A 25,239-nucleotide genomic window follows, 5' to 3' on the forward strand; every position below is an offset into this window, starting at 1 on the left:
ACTGTTTTCGGCTGCTATTTTTGATTCTGTAGACAGAATCTGCTTCGTCATATTGCATTGTAAAATGTTACCAACATCGATTGAACTTTGTGAACTAATCAAAAGAGAAAATCGATCATCTCAGATACGCCTGTATGATACTAAACGCATGATATATCAAAATTTCAGCCACAAGTTTGCTAAAAAGTATATGCAACTATCTTTCGTCTTCATTCATATTGTAATTAGATAATATTTTTTTTTCCTATCTTTCAGATTGCTCGAATCGTTTCTACAGTGATGACGTTTCAAGTGCACTGAATTTCTTCATATTGGGCGGATCCCGTGCATACCGCAGTGAGTTTCCTCATATGGTAAGTATGCTTAAATCTTCTCAATAAAATCGATTGATAAAACTGATGTTGTATAATTGAATCGATCAAACATGGCATCTTATGAGTATTCCAACCACCACAGGCTGCTGTTGGATGGACTAATCCGGCAACCGGGAAAGTTACTTACGAATGTGGCGGATCTCTGATTTCATCCCGTTATGTCGTCACAGCTGCACATTGTGGTTTCGATGATAAGGGGTATGTCATATTGCGTCAAATGTCCTACCGAACTAGATGATTGTCTAATTTCAGCATACTACCGGATACCATTCGACTGGGAGACACCGATCTCGGTACGACGGATGACGACTTTTTCGCACAGAATCTTAAAGTGCGCAAATTCATCCCACATCCGAACTATAAGCGAACACAGAAATATTACGACATCGCCTTGATCGAGTTGGAACAGGAAGCTCGATTGGATGCGGCAGTATGTCCGATTTGTTTGTGGGCTAATGCTGGTCTTCAGCAGTTTTCTGGAGGATTGCAGGTTGCTGGCTATGGCGTGACAGATTATGGTAAATTTACAGTCGAAACTTGTTATAACAACAACTTTTATAGTGACAAAAGCTCTCTACAGTGACATTGTTCGGTCCCTTGAAAGATATGTTAATGTTAGAACTATTCTCTATACCGACTTTTCTCAACTACGACGGTCCCTTGTGATGTCGTTATAACAAGCTTTGACTGTAATTAACTCAAAGTGTGAATAAATTTTGAAGACCATTTTATTAATTACAGCCGGCGATCATAGTTCAACCCTACAGAAGGCAACGCTGGACTATTACGAATTCGATTCGTGTAACAAACAACTACCCCGACCCCGATCGCTTTTCAAAGGCCTTACATCGGATCAGTTTTGTGCGAAAACTCCAATGAAGGATACCTGCCAGGGAGACTCCGGTGGACCGATTCAAGTTGAGCTGTCCGACATCAACAAGGCCATCCCATTTTTGGTTGGCGTTACGTCGTTTGGGACTGGTTGTTGGGATGGGTCCTTTGGAATCTACACCAAGGTTTCGAGCTATGTCGATTGGATTCGATCGATTGTGAATGTGACCGTTGATCCAATAGGTGAGTTCAAATTCAGAAGGATTAAAAATTTCAAACCAATACATAATTATGATTTTTTAGCATGCGCCCGTCAATCGGAATGCCTATCTTCCAGAAAATTCTCCGATAGTCGAATAACGCCACAAAACAACTCTCCATTCTTTCGGGTACGTATTGGTTTGATTGAATACATTGTTTGTTCAGCTTCCCTTTCATGATTTTCGATGAAAACTCAAGCATCCAATTGCGATGTTCTGAATATGACAATATGACAATATTGACATTCCATATCCTGCATTCCATAGATTTTCTGCATTCACACGAACATACTGTATTCTCTGAAAAGTCGAGAAAGTTCCCAAAAAAGATTCTTAACCGTCGAATTGCTTCCAGCATTACGGCGTGATGAATTGTCATCAGAAATTCATAAAGAAAAAAGTGACTTCCTCAGTTCAATGGCAACTCTAACATTTATCTGAGTGTGTTGCACTATATTCGCTTGCGATAAGTGTAATGTATTTTAGTGTCTGGCATGATTCTGCTGACCTTCGTGGATGTCATTAATGCAGCCCACAGACGCTCGGACAGTTTGACCAACAATGACTCCACCCCCCAGGTTAGTCAAACAGATTTATATTGATGCAACCGTTTGACTCACTGTCAAAGTTCTTCGAACATTATATCCAAAACCTTTTTGATGGTTTCCTCTTGTTATTCTACTTTGGGGTTTTCTAGGAATCCATGGGTTGTACTAGGAATTCCACCAAAAATATTTCTTGGGATTCTACCAGGAATTTTATCAATAATTCCTCTAGAAAATTATTCATATATTCAACCACAAATTCCTCGGATAAAAATCCTTCAGGCATATTTTAAGGTGGCATTCTTAAAAAGATTCTTTCTAACGCTTCTCATCAAATTATTTAAAATTTCCTCTACTGATTCCTTTGAAAATCAATCCAAAAAAATCCTCAAGCGATTTCTTTAGCAATTCTTTCTAGTATTTTTTTTTCTACATATTTCTCCGGGGATTTATCCAAAAACTCTCCAAGGGATTTCTTCAGTGATTCATCTAATGCCTTCAGCGAAACTTCAGGATTTCCAGTTTATTTTCTTTTCCTTAGATTCCACCAGGAATTCCTCTAGAAATTCATAAAGAGATTGCTGAAGGAACTCTTCTTCAAAAATCACTACTGGAATTCCATAAAAAACTCTACCAGGAATTTCCACCAGAAATCGCTCTTCCAAAAATGTTCCAGTGATTCTTTTAGTCGTTTGCTACACAGACTCCTCCAGAAAATCTTTTAGCGATTAATGCAAACAATTCGCATGCATTAATGCATCAGGGGTTGCTAAACGATTTCTCCAGAAATTCCATCCAAAATTCCCACAGAGATACATGCAAAGATTTACTCTAGAAACTCTTACGGTGATTCATATCCTCCAGGGATTCTACCAAGAATTTTACCAGGAAGGGACCCTACGATGCATTTGTCCTGGGATCTCTCCAGGAATTACTTCAAGAATCTATAAGAAATTTCTCCAGGAACTCTTAAAGAAATTTATCCATCAATTCCTTCCTGTAATACTTGCAGGATTTTTTCCAATGCATCAACCAAGAATCACCTTGAGATTTATTTAGGAAAACTTTTAGGGATTCTTTGAAAGTTCTTCCAGATATATACTAAGGAATTTCTCCAGTGACTTTTTGGTGATTCTTCCAAGGATTTCTCGAGAAATCGCTTTTAGACCTTTTCAGAAAAAATGTTCCAGATTAAAAAAAAATAATGTTGGTAAAAAAAACCTTAAGTATCTCAAGGATGCAACCAGAAGGCATTCAAAAAATGCTCTATTTAACCCTCTAAGTTAAGGAGGAATTATCTTTTCGAATTTTGTAGAAGCTTCCTGATGGAATACCAAGTGTAGAAAACGAAGAATTTCTAGTTCAATCCTCCCATGGAAATTCCTTAAAAAAATTTCTATTTCTAAATATAACTGGTGAAATAATTAGAAAAACATACTTGTAAAATCTGTGAAGGAATTACTGGTTTAATCTTTATAGGAAATTTATATAGTCGAATCCCTTTAGCATTTTGTTATCTGATCGTTGGAGATTATCTTGGCGGAATCCCTAAAGGATTTTTTTCCAGAATGTTGCTGGTAAAATCACCGGTGTTACCGGTAAATTGTGGAAATTCTGAAAAAAAATCTAATGTAATCCCTGTGGGAATTTTAGCTGAAATACTTAGGAGTGTTCCTGAAGGAAATTATGGAGAAAAACTCCTGGGCAAATACCAGATGAAATTGATGGAGGAGCCTCTGGTGGAATCCTTAGAGGAACCACTGGAGGATTTATGTGGGGACTTCTAGTTGGAATCCTAGAGGAAATCCTAGCGAAACTGTCGAAGGATTTCCTGGTGGCATTACTAAAGGAACTCTAGGAGAAATCCCTAAAGGAACTCCTTTTCTGAATCCCAGGAGGAAATCCTGAATCCTGAATCACTGAAGGATTAACTGGTTTATTCTCAAATTGCTGGTGAAACTCTTTTTATAAATTTCTGGTGAAATCCCTAGAGGAATTCCTAAAACCGCCAATAAAAATTGCTGGATCAATTCCGGAAGAAATTCCTTGATGAATTCCGCGGGGAATCCTTTTAGAAATTCCAAAAAGAATCTCTTGAGTAATTCCGGTGAAGAAATCCTTATGAAAAGTTCTGGTAAAATCCCTGGAGTTCATGATAACCTTGGAATATCGTTGGAGTTATTCCGGGAGGAATTTTTCAAGGAATTCCTAGATTGATTCCATGAGGATTTTTGGTGGGCATCACTTGATTGATTCCGTGAGAAATTCCATTAGAAATTGGAATGAATCCCTAGAAGAATTCTTCGAGGAATCTCTTAAAAAAATCCCTAGAGAAACCCCTAGAATGTTAGAACTCCTTAAAAATATCCAGGAGGAATCTGTAATAAATAATCTGATGGAACCCTGGAAGAGCTCCTGATGAAATCCCTGAAGGAATTACTAATTGAAACCCCAAAGGAACTTCTGATGGAATCCCAAGAGGAAATTTTGATAGAATCCCTGGAGGAATTTTAGGTGGAAAATTTAAAAGAACTTCTTAGGAAATCCTTGGAAGAACTCCTAGTGAAATCCCTAAAAGAACTACTGATGTGATCTCCCGAAGAACTCCTGATAATCCCTTGACGAACTTCTGTTGTAACTTCTGGAGGAGTCCCTGGTGGAATCTCTGAAAATGCTTCTGATGTAAGCAGTTGAGGAACTCATGATGGAATCTTTATAGGAACTGGATTCTTATATAGCAATCGCTAGGGAAACTCCCGATAGAATCCCAGAGAAGTTCCACGTGGAATCCCTAAAGGATGGGATTCCTGTGCCGAGTAGCTGATGATAATCCTTGAAGGAATGTCTACCGAGTAATAATGTCGAAAATCAAGGGCCCGTCGACACCGGCCGCAACATGTGCGTACAAACTGAGAGTCATCGTCGAGGGTCTATTCCCGAAGCATGACCCTACAATGCTGGCCACACCATATGGCAATGTACCTCTTCATGCCGGAGCTAGTAAGATCTCCAACGAGGAGGTTATAGCAGCTGTGAAAGCACTGAAGCTGAACAAGGCCCCGGGTCAGGACGGAATCCCCAACGTGACACTCAAAGCAGCGGTCCTTGCGTATCCAGATATGGTAAGGAAGGTTATGCAGAAATGTCTGAACGAAGGTCAATTTCCAGAAATATGTAAAACTCAGAAACTGGTACTGCACGGTGTGCTGAAACACACATATTATCGAACTTGCATGAACCTCCGATCTTTTTTCACTAAAAGTTAGCCTTGATAGTCAAGAAAAGCTTGCGGAATATTAAAAAATCTTTCATCGGCAAAAAATTGGAAAAAGTCGATTTTTATATTTGTACCCTTCTCTCATATATGAGTTCATAGGATAATATTAGAGTTACACTAATATGATGACTTTTAACGGCTTAATGACCAATTTGACATATCTTTAACATGAACAAATTCTTAGATGTTTAAAATTAAGCATCCTTTACTAAATACACTCACACAATATGACCAGCCCATGATGGTATGCCGTATTTTATATAATGGAAATTTCACTTTTCACTTCAGAAAAGCTCATACGAACAATTTGTATTCTTCTTTCTGAATCAAATCAGTAATATTTTAAGTATGTGGCATAGTTTTCTAATCAGAATAGGAATTCCCAGAAATGGATACACATGGCAGTACAGGCTGTATTCATGTGCTTATACGCGTAAAAGTCTTGAAAGAGGGTTCACTATAACATGAAGTTTTGTGCAGTCACTAATCTACTCATATGCAATTTGCACATGATATTTGGGGTTTGAAGTGCCTGATTTTCAATAAAAGGGCTGGATTACTTCGGATCGACATTATGTCATCACTCAAATTATTTGTCGTGAGATGAATAATAAATTTGGCGAAGATGACAAATCGGTCCAACGTAATCTAGCACTTTTATTCACGACTTCGCACTTATGGAGGGCACATTTTGCGAAATGAACACAACAATTTCAATAACCAACATGGACACATAAATTTTAGTATCGTAAAACGAGGTAACTTTGATAGTGCAGGATCCGCAACGTACTAAACAAAATAACAAAAATTATGTTATTCAGTTAAGCAAAACGAATGCGAAAGTAGGGAGTATCATTGTGACACTTCACCTCGGAGCTGTTTTCGTGCCAATCGAGAATATTTGAGGCTTTATATTCGAATATGAGAGAATGATGAGATTTTAGTACTTTCAAAACGCTCACAAACAATATGTTTTACTATCACTATTTCATGAAATTATAATGAGTTCGGTACGTATGCTTGATGGATGACCTAGCTATAGTAGAACATGAATCCGGTATCAAACCTCATAGCGAAAAACAGTTTTACAATTTCGAATCATATTAGTAATCAAAGTCACAAAGTCCCATATAACATTAAAAGCCTAGAGGTATGCAACACCTCATGTACTTCACGGGATTCATTCGATTTATACTCATTCATGTTCCAAAAACAATTGATTAATGGTGAATTCAATGTCGAAACATCAGGGTGGCCACCGAACCGGGAAAAACGGGAAAAGCGGGAAAAAGACGGGAATTTGAATCCACCGGGAAAAAGACGGGAAAAACCGGGAATTTGAGAAGATCACCGGGAAAATCGTTTTGAATGAACATCTTCAAGCTGTAATCTACAAACCAACCTCCAAAATAAGTTATAGATAGTATACTATAGTAATAGTTATGTTTAATGATATTGCCATGAGGCATCCGTGATTTTGAACAAATATCTGTCAAACATTAATGATTTAATTTCTACTATGCTAAGCCATATTTTTTAAAAAATGTTTCACTCTTTTCTTAGCAATGTTTCGATTTTTTTTTTGAATTTTTGGTCTCGCACTGTCAGCTTTAATGTTTTTTCAACTTTTCTCTAACTTTTTGTACTCGACTTTTCGAATCGAAGTTTAATTACTTATTACAGATTGGTTTAGCACTCTTCTGTAATTGCTGAATACCACAACTTGAGTGAGCCCTAAGTAAGTGCTTCTATATGTGTGGCCTTGTTTCATCCATACCTTGAACTTATTTGCTTTAGAGAACTCTTTATTTTTATGAAAAAAAAATCAAAGGATTAAGAACTGAAACAATTTCAATAACGGTAAAGAACAACTTGGGCATTTTGATGATATACTTAGGCACCTGGGGCTTTTGTCGGCCAAATTATCTGAAATTCAGCACTAAGATGCACTTAAGATGATTATACACCAAAGCCAAACCTTGAAATTTCAAGAGAACGAGTCTAGAGAACCAAACAGAGCTCTGAGCTAAAATTTTGATCGTTTTATGATCACCAGAATGCAACCAATCCATTTTCAAATCGAATGCTTTTCAGCTTCTCTAGATCTTGAAACTTGAACATGAAAATTCGATGCTTGGCTTAAATGTTATATTGTACGTAGATATGGTTATAGCATTCAAATTAAATTCAATTCAATTTCATGCCGTGTAGGATCTGTTTTTTTAGCACAATTAACAATCTTTTTCTTATGATCTAGAGCTCCAAAGCTCCATTGATTTTCGACGAACGCGAGACAAATCGATTCAGATGAATACTATACTATGCCATAGTTTTCAGAATAACAATCTATATAGATTAGAACAATCTAAATCAAATTACTATGGGAAAACAACTAAAAAAATTTGAACCGATTTAAAATAAATGTTGCAGTGCTTTTCATAGAAACGATTTAATTGACTTTTTAAAGTCGTTGGAAATAATGGATAAAAAACCGGGAAAATTTTGCAAAATATTCCGGGAAAACCGGGAAAAAAGCGGGAATTTTAAAATCGAAATTGGGTGGCAACCCTGAAACATGATTATTGATAGATTTCTATTTAGAGATATAATTTTATACCCATTATTATTAGTGTTTTTCATGTTTGTTTCGACTGAAAAAACTTTTAAAGGTGTTTTTGTTCAATAAATTCTGTACTTTAATTGATAAAATCTAATCCAATTTCTCTATTAACATTCTCCAATCCAATTCAAACTGTAATGATGTCAAACAATAGTTTGTTGTGGATTTTCATGTTTCATCTACTCATTATCAATGTTACCCCATTACCAAAAACTGACTTTCGATTATGGAACCGTTATGCAATCTATCATGTGCATTCGATAATTAACAAACCAGTGCTTGTATTACAAAAAAAAAATTCTCTCAAAAATCTATTGAAGTTACCCCGTTTTATGGTATGTATTTAGTTTAAAGTGTGTGAATGTAACTAAGGATATGTTAATGATGTGAGGATTTAGCAAACGCACCCAACAAGTGGCTGCAAGATTTCAATATAAATCTGCACGACAACTTTACAAATATTATATAATATTGTTACTCATACAAGAAATATAAGACTATATCAGAGATTTTTTTTATTTTCACATCTTACATTTTCTGTACAAACCCTGTATATGTAACGATATTTTACAATATTTGTATGCGTTCTAGTTTTGGATGTAGACAGACCGTATGTAGGTTTGCGTAAAATCTTCCTCCTCCTTTCAATCAAAACAAATGTGAATAACAAGACCAGCTAGAGTGAACATACCATACAAAATTGAAACAGTACATTGCTCTATATAATTGTATGGCTATGTTTTTTAATACAATTGCCTGTTATCTTGAGAAAGCTTCATGTTCAATAACAAACTCCAATGATTTCAATTATTCAGTAGAATAGGAAACATTGATGGGAATTTGGTAAATTGTAGTATGTTTATAAACAGCATACCACCATGGGCTGGTCACATTGTGTGAATGTCGGTAGAAATTATGCTCAATTTGAAACGTCTTGTAATCGATTCGTCTTCAAGGTATATCAAATAAGTCTTTGAGCTATTGCAATGCATCAAAATTAGTGTAACTCTAGTATTCTCCTATGAACTCATATATGAGAGAATCGTAAAAATACAAAAATCGACTTTTTTCAATTTTTTGCCGATGAAAGATTTTTTAATATTCCGCAAGCGTTTTTTGGCTATCAAGGCTAACTTTTAGTGAAAAAATATCGGAGGTTCATGCAAGTTCGATAATATGTGTGTTCCAGCACACCGTGTACTGTTGCCGAAGCCAGGAAAACCGCCCGGGGATCCAGGATCATACAGGCCTAGATGTTTACTGGATACACTCGGTAAACTCTTTTAACGGGTTATCCTCAGAAGGGTGATGAAATGCACAGAGCAAGAACTGACTATCAGAAAGGCAGTTTTGATTCCGTAAAGGAAGGTCGACGGTGGACGCAATTCGGACAGTGCTGGAGAGGGCCGAGAAAGCATTGAAACTTATGTGTAAAGTAGATCGATAGTTTGCCGTGGTCACGATAGATGTGAAGAACGCATTCAACAGCACCAGCTGGGAGGCCATTGCCACAGCGCTGCACAGAATGCGGGTTCCCGACTACTTGTGCCAGAATTTGAAGAGCTACTTCCAATATCGTGTACTGAGGTATGAAACTGACAAGCCCCACAAGGTTCCATACTGGGACCAATGCTGTGGAATGCGATGTACGACGGGATCCTATCGTTGGAGCTACCCAAGGGGGTTGAGATTGTCCGCTTCGCCGATGACAATCGGTCTGGTCGAAGATTGGATGGAGAGAGTGAAGCTGAAGATAGCCCACCAGGTGCTACCAGTTAGCAACTGCCAAGCAGTCATGCACGGTGAGATCACTGTCGGGGGGCATGCCATATCATCACAGCGTAAGCTGAAACACCTGGGCATAATGCTAGACAATCGGCTGAACTTCAACAGATTATGCATGCGAGAAGGCGGGGAAGGCGAGCAAAGCGCTCACAAGACTTATGCCAAATATAGGTGATCCTAAAAACAGAAAGAGACGTCTTCTGGCTATCGTATCAACCTCGCTACTAAGATACGGTGTGTTAGCCTAGGGCGCGGCGCTACAGACCAAGCGGATAAGTTAAACAGCACGTTCCGATTCATCATCATGCGAGTGATGAGCGCGTACAGGACTATATCCTCGGAGGCGGCATGTGTAATCGCTGGGATGATCCCAATCTGCATCATCTTGTCCGAAGACATCAACTGCTATCTGCGAAGAGAAACCAGGCAGGCGAGGAACTTGGCAACAATTCATTCGCTGGCTAAGTGGCAGCAAGAATGGGATGCCTCTGAGAAAGGAAGGTCTATATAGGACCCACAGGCTCATCCCGAATCTATCGGCCTGGGTGAATAGGGAGCACGGATGAGTAAACACACAGTTTTTGTCAGGTCACGGCTGCTTTAAGCAGTATCTGCATCGATTCGGCCATGCGTCTTCACAATTCTATACTGAGTGTATGGAGATTGAAGAAACACCTGAACGCCAACATAGAAAGAAACACGGTGGTGGCTGCTCTTGGTGAGTACTTCAGCGTAGAAGGTGTGACGAGACGCAGAAAGCAGCGCTTGACGTCGGGTCATCGGGGCGTTGTTAAAACAGAAGCAAACCTCCCACCGGAATTGTCGGACTAAACCTGGCGCTCGACAATTCAGTCTGTAGATGAGAGGAGACCATCGGGTGCGATCGGAGTAGGCTAGATCCTCCGTCGTGTACTAGATCGAGTTAAACGAGCGTAACGTAGTATCAGTAATAAGTCGTCGAGGCGCCTGTGAACCGGAAGTCACCCTCCAACCGGCATTGCAGAACCGACCCTGACAATTGGCCGACCACCATCGAGTCGGAGTAGGCTAGATACTCCTCCGGGGACTAGCTGAGTAGATCGCGAAATAGCACCGGCAAATGGTCGTCGGGCCGCATGTGAACCGGAAGTTTTCCTCCACCGGAATCGCAGGATCGACCTCGACATCTGCCCGGATAGCATCGGTTTGGAAGATCTTCCGCCGCCGGGGAAATCTTCGTCGGAGTTGGATAGATCCACCGTGGGGGGCTATTCTGAGTAGTACGAGCGTATCACCGGCATGAGTCGTCGGAGCGCCAGTGAACTGGAAGCCATCGTCCGACCAGAATCTCTGGGCCGACTTCGGCACTCTACCGGCCAACAACGGAGTATGAACAACGCGTAACGTTACCGGTCTCGGGAGATATTCCTCCGTCGAGGTACTCTCTATCGGAGTAGGCTTGCTTCACCGCCGGGGACTACATCGAGTAGTATCGATCACGACGAACCGGAAGTCACCCGTCAACCGGTATCGCAAGACCGACCTCGGAATCCAACCGGTCCGCCCGTAGAGTATGACGAGCAGAAAAATGGAGTCAAGCGCACCAACAAAACACAGTAGCATCTATCAAAAAAAGTCTCACATGGCCTAGGCGTGTGGTCGGCCGCAAAATGTGAGTGACGTTGAAGAGACGAATTGTAGCCAGATCGAATATAACAAGAGGTTACGAAAAGGCGTAGAGAGATCAACAAGTCCTCCGCCCCCTCAAGTTATACCATGAGGTAGTTTCAGGGGGACATCGGACTTGTAGTCAACAAAGTTGTTTTCCCCTTTTTTCTGTTACCGCAATCGAAGCGTGCATCCGCAGTAGACCTAGTAAAAGACCATTATTGACCGTTAAGTGAGAACCACAGAGCCTAAACCCCATGTGCTCCCTAGATAGCCGGGTTAGGTGAAAGTTTATAGATTTGCTAGAAGTGTGAAAATTCTATTTAAAAAAAGCTGATGAGCGTGTCCAAGCCAAAGCGACGCGATTTTCGTCGCATTAATCAAGATGGTTCCATAGAAGAGTGCTTGTAACGACACAACAACGAAATCGCGACAGTCCATATTAGAGTGCTCGCAGCGACAAAACAACGAAATCACGGCGATTCTTTGTCGCTGTCGCTGAAAAAAATCGCGTGGATTTGGGGGAGACTTAAAGATGGGAGCATCTTGACGGACTGACGGGAGGTGATCAAAAGGAGGAAACAGCACTACGATTAATACCTGAATGGTATAGAGCATAGATGGTCAGGACAGCGAAGGTGATGGCTACGTCAGCACAGCGGACAGTGGAAACCAACCAGCTTCCACGATGAGGGATGTAAAGGATACCACTCAACAGCTCAGAAGAACAAGGCTATCGAAGCCAAAATCATCAATCCCGAAGAGTTTGGAAGCTTGTCTACATTGGGTTATAAGTAGAATTTGGGAGACAGTACAGCTACCGGAGGAGTGTAAGCAAGGCGTTCTATGCCTTATCTAAAAAAGGGTGACAAACTGGAATGTCAAATCGTGCAATCAAAGTGCTATCCCAGATTATCTTCCACCGTCTGGTCTACTGAAATACTTATTGGTCATTAGTTAGCACGCCAGCAACTTCTTTCCCAACCTTAATCGATGAAGCAAATTCGGCATTATATCCGGTGATAGTGGAGAAGCAAATGCCTTCCACATCTGGTAAGCAGGGCAGACAATCGTCACCATCAAGAGGTAAAAGTCGGCGACGAAACTAAAAGAAGCATCGTCATCGTCACTCAACCAGCGTCGGATGACGATTTACAGCAGAGATCCGATCACATAGGCTCAGCGTCATGACAAACAAATTCGATTCCTTCGTTACGGACGGATCTTCGTTCGGGAGCACTGAGCCGACTAAAAATATGAATCGTGTCTTCGACAGATTAAGAACATTTTTTATTAACAAAACAAAAACAAAATAACCATACACGTGTGGAATCGAACAAACGATCTCTGAATCGTCAACTCCACGCACTTACTAACAGAGCTATTGAAGAGTCATGAGGAGAGAGGGTTCACTTGCCAATACAAGCAATTATGAGATGGCATTCGTTGCAGGGTTGTTAACGTTAATCAACGATTAACGCCGTTTTGTTAATCCGTTGACGTTAAACTGTAACGGTTAACGAAGCTTGCGTTGATTGCGTTGAAAAACAATTTAACGATAACGTTAACGCACAGCGTTGATTCAACGTCAACGACTTCGTTTTTTCTAACGTTAACGATTTAAAGATTCTAATATCTAAAAAAACAGGTTGTCATATTCGATTGTTCAACTCAGACACTGAAACATGGCATGTTCAGAAACGATTATGTAGAAGAAGAAAAAAAGCTTGATCTCATTGCAGGTTTTATGAAATGTGAACTGACTTTCTCTTAGTCGGATTTGGTGGAAAATGCTGTTTATATTAGAGCTCCACAATATCGGAAGTGGGGAAATATGATCTACGACCATTGCCACTTTCGATTGCAATGAAAACTTTTGTCTGCTATGGTATGTTATGGTATTATGGCAACTAGTATAAGGAAATGAGAAGTCGGGTCATCCTAGGGCGGTCACTCAGAAACATTTGGTAGTTGGATGGGTGAAAAAAGGATGCGGTGTGCTGGCTGAAGGCAAAGGAAGCCGCTCTCTGGTAACGGTTTCAGCCCATTGCTGTGAGTACCTGGAACGGCGAGAGGTCATAGGACGGATTGCTAGGAAAATCTTTGCCATTTGTAAAAGTTCTCTCAAGCAATCACAAACTGACGGTTAAAACAGGCTGATAGTTGGATGTCTGCACAGTGAACTTAGATTTTTTCAATCAATTTTCCATGGATACGAAATATCAGCATAGAAACGTGTTGTTTATTGATGTTTTGAAACATTCTCGGAGAACCTTTTCGAAACATAAAATCAACGCTTGGGTTAGCGGTGATCGTTGACGTTGATTCAACGCAAACACGTTAACGTTGACGCTAACAACCATGAAAATTAACGCAACGACGTTGACGTTGATTTAGAGCACAATCAACGTTAACGGCGTTTATCGTTGATTAACGTTAACAACCCTGATTCGTTGGTTGGTGCAAAGCAAGTGAATATACAGTAAACGCCATCTTCATGTGAGTAAGGGATGACGAGACGACGACCTGCTAGAGTTATTATACTGGATGACGATGTTTTTTTTATTTCATCGACGCACGGTGACGAATCGGACGATTGTCTACCCTGCAGTGGTAAGCACTTGAGATGCGTTGGGTTATGTAGAGGTTACCTCAAATAAGCTAGCCCCAGCAATTAATCTAATCCGACTGACAGAACAAGATGATCGACTCTTTCAAAATAAGTCATCAATGACGCGAATGATTCTGGAGGAGATAAACGTTGCGTGAATAGTAATGTACTCGACAGAACGTGGAATGTTATGGACAGAAGCAAAATCAGCAGACGCATCTGTCTCAAGACAAAAGCGATACAGACCGGTAGTCCTCTACGGTCATGAAAACTGGACTATGGTTGAGTAGGACTTGCAAGTACCGTAAAATGGGGTGAAGTTGATCACATTTGAGTAGTTATGTTCTATAATCCCTAGTGGGAATCATGTACCGTTTTGATTCATATTACGGACACTTAAGGCCTCAGTGAAGTATAACTCACAAAAAAGCAGATCGTTCCGACACACTGTGTTGACCGGTTGTCTTCGCACACGCGTTCGAGTTAAACCAGGTGTTTTTCTGTGTTTTACGCGGTTTTCGCGATCGAAACGCGTGTGAATCTGTGGTTGCGGTGGTGAAGAATAAGTGGATATTGAAGGTTTGGTGAAAATCGGTGTTAGAACGACAAAAAACGGCGAAAAATAGTGACACCCACGTGCTTTGAAACGGCCAAACAAATCGCCGTCAGCCGGCTCCCCGGCCGTTCTCATTCACCAGTCGGTGGTGCACAGTGTGCTTAAATTGTTTTTCGCTGAAACAAAATAAAAAGTGTCGAAAGTTTGGGAAGTAAGTGAAATTGAGAAAGTGAGCGATTCTCATCAGGGATTTCACTACAGTAGTGTCCAGTAGTGCCTACAGTGCGGTACAAAATTTTGGGAACGCCTGGCCATCGCTTTCTACGACCAAGGAAAAAAGAAGGTAGGATCTTTCCTTTTACTTTTCTGTCGTCCATTTGGGGTAGGTAACGGGTGACCGTTGCCAGTAGAAGTGTTGTCGTCATAAAACAACATGGCGGCCGCTAGTAGCGGCGACCCAGGGGGGTCCGCCAAACGTAGATTGCCAGAATTTATGGATCCAACGAACCAATTTGGTTAATTGACGTTCCTCCAGCTGTCTGGAAAGAACGGAACTCCGCTTCCGATCAACCCGTACATTACCGGGAAATCGGTTGAGGCATGTGCCGGCGGCCCAATTGAGAGCGCGAAGACCGAAGCACAGGGAACAAAATACACTCTAAGAGTTCGCGACCCAGCCCAAGTAGCCAAGTTACTTAAGTTAACGAAGCTAATTGACGGAACTGAGGTAGAGGTTGTCCCTCACCCCAATCTGAATGTAAGTAGGTGTGTCATCTCGTGCTTCGACCTCATTCAGATGGAGGAAAAGGACATTTTGACGGAGATGATTAGCCAGAAGGTGATTCGTGTGCAGCGTATCACCCGAAATGAAGGTGGCAAAAGGGTCAATACACCTGCGCTGATCCTTACGTTCTGTAGGACCACGTACCCGGAGTATATGAAAGTTGGCTTGCTCCGTGTCGCTACTCGCCCCTACTTTCCGAACCCGATGCTCTGCTACGGCTGCTTCAGCTACGGGCACACTCGTGTTCGTTGCCCTGGACCGCAACGCTGCGTCAATTGCTCGCAGAACTTCCACGGGGAAGAATGCGGTGAAGCCCCGTCATGCCGTAACTGCAAGGGTGACCATCGGTCGACCAATCGCCAGTGCCCAGTGTTTAAAAAAGAGGTTGAAGTGATCAAGGTGAAAGTGAGTGAAAACCTGAGTTTCCCCGAAGCGAGAAAACGAGTGGAGCAACAATCAGGTAGTTACGCCCAAGTAGCCGCCCAACAAAGCGTGTTCGACAAGAAGCTGAAGGAGCTGGAAGCGGCCATGCTCCAAAAAGATAAGGAAATCGCCCGGTTACAGGAAGACAATAAAAAGAAAGAGGAGAGGATCGAGCAGATGATGGCTTTCATCAAGCAGGTCAAGCAGCAGTCTAACCCAGAAAGAGTGCATCATGTGAGCGAAACCGTCGTCGTTGAGAAGCCCCGCCACAGCCGAGAGCAACGAGTGGCTCAGTCGACGGCTGGCCCGATGACACGCTCAAGGAACAACTCACCGGCCATTCAGGAGACCAAGCGCGGAAGACCTACAAAATTCGTTTATCCTAAACCAGCCTCCTCGCCAGATATCAGCCCGCCCCCGAAGAAGACCGCACCCACCACCCATGACCTGACTCAGATGGAGTATTCCGGCCAAGAGTCTGAGGTATCGGAGACACCCCCTAACCAGCGTCTTCGATAATCCCACTCTTGAACAACGTTCGGAAAACAACGATGACCCTCGCACGAACACGGACAATGAGACTTTTCGGTTCGGAAGTAGGGAAAGTGTAGTACCTCTTCCGACGCAAGCAAGGCTGAAGGAGTCATCCGGACGTCTTACCCCAACCCGTTGATGACGAGTTCACCTCCGTAGCCGATGGATCCAACGACTATACCACGACACTACAAACTCAATCGGCACCAACATCAAGCAACAGCATCGAATCCAACCACCGACTCACCGACGATACTACACAAAGTCTTTCCCCAGTGCCGGCTATTGCCGGTGTTTCTGGAAGCAGTCGTGTAGTAGTTTCGGCAATGGCTGGCACTGTGGGGCAAGACGTCCCACAGGTCAGTCCTATACATTATCAATCGCAAACAGGTACTGCCGCGCCTGTTATTTTTTCAGATCCCAACCAAACGACACCAACCGTAGCAACACCTGATCAGTCTACTCCAACATCAACCAATCGCCTCGCCATCAACAACCACCCCGAAGAAACTACACAAAGTCTTTCCCCAGTGCCGGCTGTTGCCGGTGTTTCTGGAAGCAATCGTGTAGTAGTTTCGGCAATGGCTGGCACTGTGGGACAAGACGTCCCACAGGTCAGTGTTCGCTTATCCCTACCTCAACCAGGTACTGCCGCGTCTGCAATATTTTCAGGATACGCCGCATCACTCCTATCTCCCGGAGAAGGCCCTTCGAGAGTTAATCGCAGAAACATTACACAAAGCGCTTCCCCAGTGCCGGCTGTTGTCGGTATTGGCAGAACTAGTGTAATGGTTTCGACAGCAGCTGGTACTGTGGGACAAAGCGTCCCACAGGCAAGTGATAGTTTGGTTCTTTCGTCGTCAGAGGCTACCGCACTCCCTCTTTCTCCCACAACAGACCCGCCGACCAGAAGAACATCAACCTCATCATCCACCACACGATCAGCTACGGATAGTCGCTCCGGTGGCTGTTTCGCCCTCCTGTGGAATATCCGTGGTCTACGCGCCAACATCAGCGAGCTAAAGCTTCTCATCTCTGACCTCGAACCGTGCGTCGTAGCTTTGCAGGAGACCAAGGTGAACCAGACTGTTGTTCCGCCAGACTTCGTTGCCAGAAACTACACGTTGCTGCTACAGTCGAGGAACGCCAACTACTGGCAACATGGTGTAGGCCTTGCCATCCGGGAAGGCATACCGTTCGAACGCATCCAAATCGATACCTCTCTGCATCTCGTTGCTGCTCGCCTTCACGCGCCGATCCAGGCAACTGTTGTGTCGATATACGTTCCGCCGAGTTCAGCTCAGTGCCAGACCGCACTGGATGAATTGTTCGACCAGCTGGAAGGTCCGATTTTACTCCTCGGTGACTTCAACGCTCATCACATCGCATGGGGATCGCACCAATCAAGCGCGCTTGGGCGATTCATAGCTGAAACAACCCTGACGAAGCAAATGATGATCCTGAATGATGGCTCAGCTACCCGCATCGACCCGGCTTCGGGCAACACTTCGGCGATCGATGTGTCCATCTGCTCAGAAAGTCTGGCTCGAAGGTTCACCTGGCGAACCTTATCAGACACACACAACAGTGACCACTTCCCAATTGCGGTGTCCATACCGGGGTGGTCAAATCAGCAAAAAACGCGACGAAAATGGCTGTACGATCGGGCTGATTGGGAGTTATACGAGCGGCTTACAGCAGAAACCATCCGCCCAGAGGTTGAGTGGAATGTAGGAAGCTTCACCGAAAAACTAATTGCAGCAGCGTCTAAGTCCATCCCACGAACTAGTGGCCGAATTGGACCGAAAGCAGTTCCGTGGTGGTGCCCCGAGGCCAAGGCGGCAATTCGTCGGCGACGAAAGTGTCTTCGGTCGCTCCGACGTCTACAGCAGGTCAACCCAGATCAACCCGAAGCGTTAGCGGAATTCCAAGTAGCAAGAGCTGCGGCGCGAAAGGCAATCAAAGAAGCGAAGGAGCAACCGTGGGAAACCTTCGTTGGGAAGATCTCCCCGCAGAGCACGACGTCTGAACTGTGGCGCACAGTTAACACACTGCGTGGAAATCGGCAGAAACGCCCAGTTGTTCTCAAACGGCCAAATGGATTCACGGACAACCCCGAAGAAGTAGCGGAAGAACTTGCGACGTACTACGGCGAAAGATCGGCGACGACTAGCTACCCTCCATCGTTTCAGATGGCGAAAATGGCAGCAGAGAGATTGTCCATAGATGTTTCGCCTAATACCGGCGACGTGTACAACACTGACATTACCCTTGCTGAACTTCTGTGGGCTCTCGACAAAGGGCGAGGTGTTTCAACAGGTACCGATATGATAGGGTAGGGGGCATGGCACCGATACATACTTCGCCGAACTAGAGAGATCACTACCAACAGTCGATGAACACTGCTTAGTAGCATCCCTGGACCTATCGAAAGCGTACGATACAACCTGGCGATATGGTATCCTACGCACACTCAAATCGTGGCGTATTCGAGGTCGTATGATGAACATGTTGCAGAGCTTCCTCTTGGAGCGAACGTTCCAAGTCTCAGTAGGTGGACATATGTCTGATGAACACAAGCTGGAAAACGGAGTGCCGCAAGGTTCTGTGCTCTCAGTGACTTTGTTCCTTGTTGCAATGCAGCCCATCTTCCGGGTATTGCCGAAAGGAGTCGATGTTCTCTTATACGCCGACGACATTCTCCTTATTGTGCGTGGAAAGAAAACATTAAAACTAAACCGAAAATTACAGGCCGCTGTGAAGGCTGTAGATAACTGGGCGAAGAGTGTCGGTTTTGCTATATCCGCGGTGAAATCGCACATCTTTTACTGCAGTCCAAATGCGCGCCGAGAGCCGGCACGCGAAATCACCATCGACCGAGTCCCCGTACCGAAGACCAACCGTCTCAGGGTTCTTGGTATCACCCTAGATCGAACGTTGACGTTCAAGCCTCACTGCCAAGCAGTGAAAAAAGCATGTGAATCTCGGTTACGAATCCTCCAAATGATTGGATCTAAACTTCCTCGGGGCAACCGATCAACCCTCCTACAAGTTGGGTCGGCCCTTGTCACCGCGAAATTGACCTATGGCATAGGACTGTTGAGTCGAGGAGGACCAGTAACTCTGCAGATTCTTGCCCCGGCGTATAACAAGATGGTCCGGTTTGCTTCCGGAGCGTTTGTGACCAGTCCGATAAACGCGATCATGGCTGAATCTGGTACACTTCCTTTCGAACTATTGGCAGCACAATCTACAGCCCGAGTGGCCATTCGTATAGCGTCAAAAAGCCGAAACAACAGCAATCTACCGCTAATCCAGCGAACATCAAATCGTATACTCGACCTCACGGGAACAGCTATCCCTGCTATTGATCAACTTCTTAGACAAAGCGATCGGGTGTGGCACGCACAAAAACCATCAATCGTATGGGAAGTGAAGAGAAACGTCAGAGCCGGAGATCCACCGGAAAGAGTGCGGCCTGTTGTACAACAACTACTATCGACCCGTTTTCATCAATCAACCGTTGTATACACCGACGGCTCTAAGTTCGAAAACACAGTTGGTGCTGCTTTTCACACCGCAGGTCTTGCTGGTACCTACAGCCTACCTGAAGAATGCAGTGTCTTCTCTGCGGAGGCGTACGCTATTAAAATGGCACTTTCAATCCCTAATATAGGCAGAGAAATGGTGATTCTAACGGATTCTGCGAGCTGTCTACAGACCTTGGAGACAGGTAAATCTAGGCACCCGTGGATCCAAGAAATAGAAAGAGTAGCGAGTACCAAACCGGTCCGATTCTGCTGGATCCCTGGACATTCAGGCATCAGTGGAAATAGCGAAGCCGACCGCCTAGCCAACGATGCTAGAAGACAGCCGGCCATCGACATTCCTCTTACAAGTGAGGACGCACTACGAGCCGTTAAACAATCAATACGACACCAATGGAATGACCAATGGCGCGATATTCGAGAAGTGAAGCTTAGGGAAATTAAACAGGACACACTGCGGTGGGCAGATCACGGTAGCGCAGCCGATCAGCGTGTACTGACACGGCTAAGGATTGGCCATACGAGGCTAACTCATACTTTTCTGTTGAAAAAGGAACCGCCACCAACCTGCGTATGCTGCGGAACAATTATAGATGTGCGACACCTTATTTTGCAGTGCAGACGATACGACAAAGAGAGACAGGAGAACAACATCAGCACGACAAGCCTGAGTGACGCCCTAGCAAACGAAGGAAATAACGTGAAGAAGTTGTTGAAATTCTTGCATGAAACAGGATTGTATAAACAATTATAACATGTGATAACAAATTCAATCTGACACGAATGCACCCTTCTGGTGTAAAGTGTCATAAATACACAAACAAACAAACAAACAAAAAAGCATGTAAAATATATCACTCTGTATGATTCCTCCGCGTTATCGATCCTTCAAACCCCTTAACTTTCGAATGGTGAGTGAAGATTTCGATTCCGAAACATGAATAATTTTAAATAAATAGAATTGTGTGGACTTTACATGATTCTTATTCCGGACGCTTCCTTACTTTTGCCTCATATTCCGGACACTTCTATTCAAATTCCGGACAGGTCAAACAAATAATAAATAGAAAAGTCAAATCATCAAATGAATTCGTTAAACCACTAGAGAGACGCCTAAGAAAGCTGGGCATTATACATTTTCATAGATATCTTTGGAAAATGCTTGTTAAAAACAGCCTTGAAATTGAGAACTTTTGAACGTCGAAAATTAAAACATTTCGTGTGAAATGTTTCCCATACAAAGCAGAGGGTCCGAAATTTGAAGCTGTCCGTAATATGAATCAAAACGGTATTATCAACCAAATATTTTTAAAACCTGTACTGGTTGGATGGATATCGAATTATAAAAACATAAATTTTTACAAAATATTATCATAATAACAAAAACATTTTTTAGAAATCAAAAAGTGAAATTTTTGATTCCGGGGTGAAGTTGATCAACTATTGCGACAAGTTTCCTAAGATAAAAAGACATGTTTTTTACTAAATTAGGGGTCATCGATCCCGAATCAAGTCGCAAAAATCTTACAACTAGTTGATAAACCGGTCAATTTCAGAAATGAATTTAATGAATTACATAATACACTACATTAAACGCCTAAAGGTATGCAATTTTCTTTTTAATAAGCAACTCGCTCACGAAAAGAACATTTGTTTCTATGAAAATGAATTTTTATCCCCAATGAAAATTTAAAACTGGGTTCATATAACATATCTGGAATATACAGCTTATTTAAGTGGTGTCTTTACATAGCCTTGGCAATAGTCGAATGTTTGGAGTAGAACCAGGGTTGGGAAAAGTTCTGAAATTCACACTACAGTAGGCAAGCACAGCAAATCACAGTCAGCGGAGCCAGTGAAACTCACGCCCAAGGATGGAAATCTAGTGATCATGACAAAATAAATGATGCATCGCGGTTGTTTTTTATCGTGCGATCATAGCAACAACGGTTAACCATTAGTCGTCAAGTCCTAACAACAAACTCCGCTCCGCGAAAAATGAATCGCTCGCCATGTGTGCTAACGATCAATTGTTCGCAAATCAAGTCATAACTTTTGGGGGATTTTAACGTTTTTATTCCGCGATCTACCTTGTGGTATGTCATTTAAGATTCGAATGTCGATCGGGTATAGTTTGAGTGAAAAATTATTCCGTGAACGCGTTCTGATTCATGTTAATCGCGACTTGTTACAACATCCGACAAACGGTTTGTCCCGCGACAAACAGTTCATCGGATGCTCCATTTATCCCTACTATGCGCGCGTGATGAGCTGTTCAAATCATGCTTCTGCAAGAGCAACGGCCCTCTTAGACCATTCAAATACTATGTTGTTAGTCGCTAGAGGCGATTTTTTTCCATCCTTGCTCACGCCCATTGCTGCTGTAGGCAAAATGCCTTGAAAATAACAAAACACCCGTTGCCAAGAGCAACCCACAACTACGATAGAAAAATGTTCTATTTCCCGCATTCGCAGCCTTCAATGACACTACTGATTAAGAAAATTCATGTACCCAAAATAGGCAACTTGATGAGATTCACAATTTTGAACTACAGTATTAAAAGAGCCACGTGATTTTCGCAAAAACTCAAGCCTACTAATTTTACCATTCCCAGCTCTGAGTAGAACCCTTGAACAGTTCATCGAACATTTCCCTGAAAATCTGTTTTTTCCATAGCATAACTATCTTGAACGGCAAACCGCATTTAGAAACATCAAGAGCAGTTATACGGTAATGCGATATCACAGAAGTTGTGATAATTGAAAACTGATCATAGCTCTCTTGGCAATTTGTACATGTGGGTACGAAAAGGATCAACTTCTCCCCACTGATCAACTACAACCCGATTTACGGTACTAGGAACTTTTGAACGTCAAAAACATCAACGCATCGTTCTACCCATCGTCTAACATCGACTAAGTTTTTCACTGAAAGCAGGGCATGTATCATGAGATTAGAAGAGTCATTAAAGCGGGCATAAAAAATAACTGTGAAGTGAATGAAATAATTAATTAAGCTCGACTCTCCTAACCGAGATGCGACTCTAGAGAGATATCTGTTAAACCGTAACGAATAATGTCGGTCCTGTTGGAAAGACTTCCTTGCATTATTTCTACGAAAACAACAGCCGATCTATGGACCGACGACTATCACGAATGTTCTTGGTCAATACTTCGATAAACTTGCTACTTTTGACAGATACGACTCGAACATTATCCAATGCTTTCAACGAAGAATAAGGTGAATAAGCCGAATTGTTTCGGGTTTCCTTCCGTCCTCCGTAGCCTGCATTGGTGTCAGCATTTATAGTTTACATTTAGCACGAAGGTGCTAGTTGCCGCATGAAGGCTAAGAACTAAAACTAAAAACACTTAAAGAGGTAAATAACCTACTTGATACCAGATCCACTGATTTGGCTGGCATGACTGTGCACCCTATATTTTAGTATAATGTATTAATTCTATGAAATCATAATTACCCGCAACGCTAAGACATATCTTCCATCAATGTCCAACATTTCCAGGTTGAACTAGCACGTGACGGCAAAAACTTAAATCAATGCAGTGGAGCCCTGATCGACTACCGTCACGTGGTAACTTCCGCAAGCTGCACCAGCTGGAACAACCTACAACCCACTCAAGTCCTGGCCAACGAACAATCGATTGACATCACGGACATCACACGACATCCGCTGTTTGTCCCCGGAAGACATTACAATGACATCGCCGTACTACGTTTGGATAAATTCTACAATCCTCACAAGATCTACCAAATCGTTGCACCGGCTTGCATTTGGAACAAGGGCAAAATACCAGAACCGATCGTGTTCTACTCCGGGTACGGACCGGATTCATCCGGATCGTCGTCATCTCAAGAGACGTACGTTTCATTGAAGATTCTCACGGCGTTTTTCCTGGACAATGGACGTTGTAACAGTAACTACAGCTCCCAGTTTGCCCAGCAGTTACCCGGCGGGTTCAATGGAGACTTTGTTTGCGCAGAAAATCCAGTTGATTTGGTGCCGGGGATTTGTAAGCTAGAACCCGGTGGCCCGATTTCGAACTTTCGCCGGGATAACGTCGTGCCATACGTCTACGGAGTTAACACTCTTGGTGCAGAGTGTGGTGGAGCTGGAAATCTATTTGTGGCCACTAGGATATCTTCTTATTACAATTGGATCGAATCCATCGTGCTAAACAGAACGGAGAAGGTTGTGGATAGTCGGTTTGAATCCGATGATCATGAAAACGATATTCATTCTCACCCTGTGGTAAACCGTGGAGATTTCCCAAGTGAAAGTCATTTTGGTAGCTAATATCAGAAACACTGCAAGTGAACGTAGTTTAAAGCTTTTCTATTTTCAGTAACTCATATTCTACCCGGTTTAATAGCAACCGATCACCGATTGAAACCCTATGGCAGTCAGTTCACGCCACTGGCTACTGCTTCAAGTAAGTTGATTCGAATTACTGATATCATTCGTAATTTTAACATTTCACATTTTCAGTCTATCCAAATCAGTACGGAGAGCTCGACGGCTCACCTGCAAAGCTGACAATTTACGGCGCTCAGTTGGATACACTGCCTTCGGCTTCGGACGAAATTCTTCAAACGCTACGTTCTATTCCTGTCCATCATAGCTTCCCTTCGTCAAACAGCATCGAAATCATCAAATCAATTGAACACCCGGTCCGTGAACCGATTCGTGAGTTCACTATCCGCCAGCAGCCGAATCATTACCCATTCTTACAAAGACAATTTTCAACTCCGGAGTCGACACTTCGATTTAGATCAACAATTCCACAAACGTATTTACCACCGACAACCAACAGCATCTACTATCAACGCACACCTGCGGTATCTCGGAGATTGGTGGCCAATACATTTGTACCGGCGCCTAAAGCCACTAGCTCTGTAGCTTCAGAATCGTTCAGCATAGTGAAATCAGTCGAACTCTATCAAGACGGACATTGTACCCTGAGTTCTGGCCGTTCAGGAAGGTGCGTGCACTACAGTGCCTGCAGCGTACGAGCATCGTCATATTGCAATACTTATCTTCTGACGGTTTGCTGCCCCTTGTGAGCTAGACTGAGAAATTTTTACCTATGAGTTTGTATATTGCTGTATTTATTTTGAAATATATAGTAAGATCACACTACTGTATACATTCCAAATTGCAAGGGAAGCCATTTGTTATTAATGATGAAGAAATCACTCGACAAGGAATGACTTCAAATCACAAAAATGTTTTATCTGCTGATGAATCGAATGGTAAGGCTGCCAACTTTCATGCTTGAGAAGCTAGACCGGGATCATTTCCTTCCAAGCAGCCCTACAGTTGTTCAGTTCGCATACGGCCTTTTTAACCCCTCTACCGGCAGCTTTATTTTTTACCGCAAAAGTAATATTCAACTGGTTATAACTTTTTTGTTTTTAAATATTT

General features: G+C 42.7%; 1 protein-coding gene across 1 annotated transcript; it reads left to right on the forward strand.

The window, feature by feature from the left end:
* Positions 1-350: 350 nt before the first annotated feature.
* On the forward strand, positions 351-24,939 carry LOC5576807. The gene is made up of 8 exons (XM_021850724.1): positions 351-357; positions 440-572; positions 627-892; positions 1,116-1,448; positions 1,509-1,594; positions 23,320-24,109; positions 24,161-24,247; positions 24,304-24,939. Exons 1-8 carry the CDS (start codon positions 351-353, stop codon positions 24,876-24,878), a joined length of 2,277 nt encoding a protein of 758 aa, XP_021706416.1. The 3' UTR covers positions 24,879-24,939.
* Positions 24,940-25,239: the final 300 nt, after the last annotated feature.

The sequence above is a fragment of the Aedes aegypti genome, chromosome 3 (assembly GCF_002204515.2).
Source record: "Aedes aegypti strain LVP_AGWG chromosome 3, AaegL5.0 Primary Assembly, whole genome shotgun sequence".
In the NCBI taxonomy this organism is placed as follows: domain Eukaryota; kingdom Metazoa; phylum Arthropoda; class Insecta; order Diptera; family Culicidae; genus Aedes; species Aedes aegypti.

Excerpts from the sequence above, each read along its gene's own strand:
- LOC5576807 (XM_021850724.1), top strand. Across the intron at positions 1,595-23,319 it reads ACAACTCTCCATTCTTTCGG|GTTGAACTAGCACGTGACGG; the intron begins GTACGTATTGGT and ends CAACATTTCCAG. Across the intron at positions 24,110-24,160 it reads TGAAAGTCATTTTGGTAGCT|TAACTCATATTCTACCCGGT; the intron begins AATATCAGAAAC and ends TTCTATTTTCAG.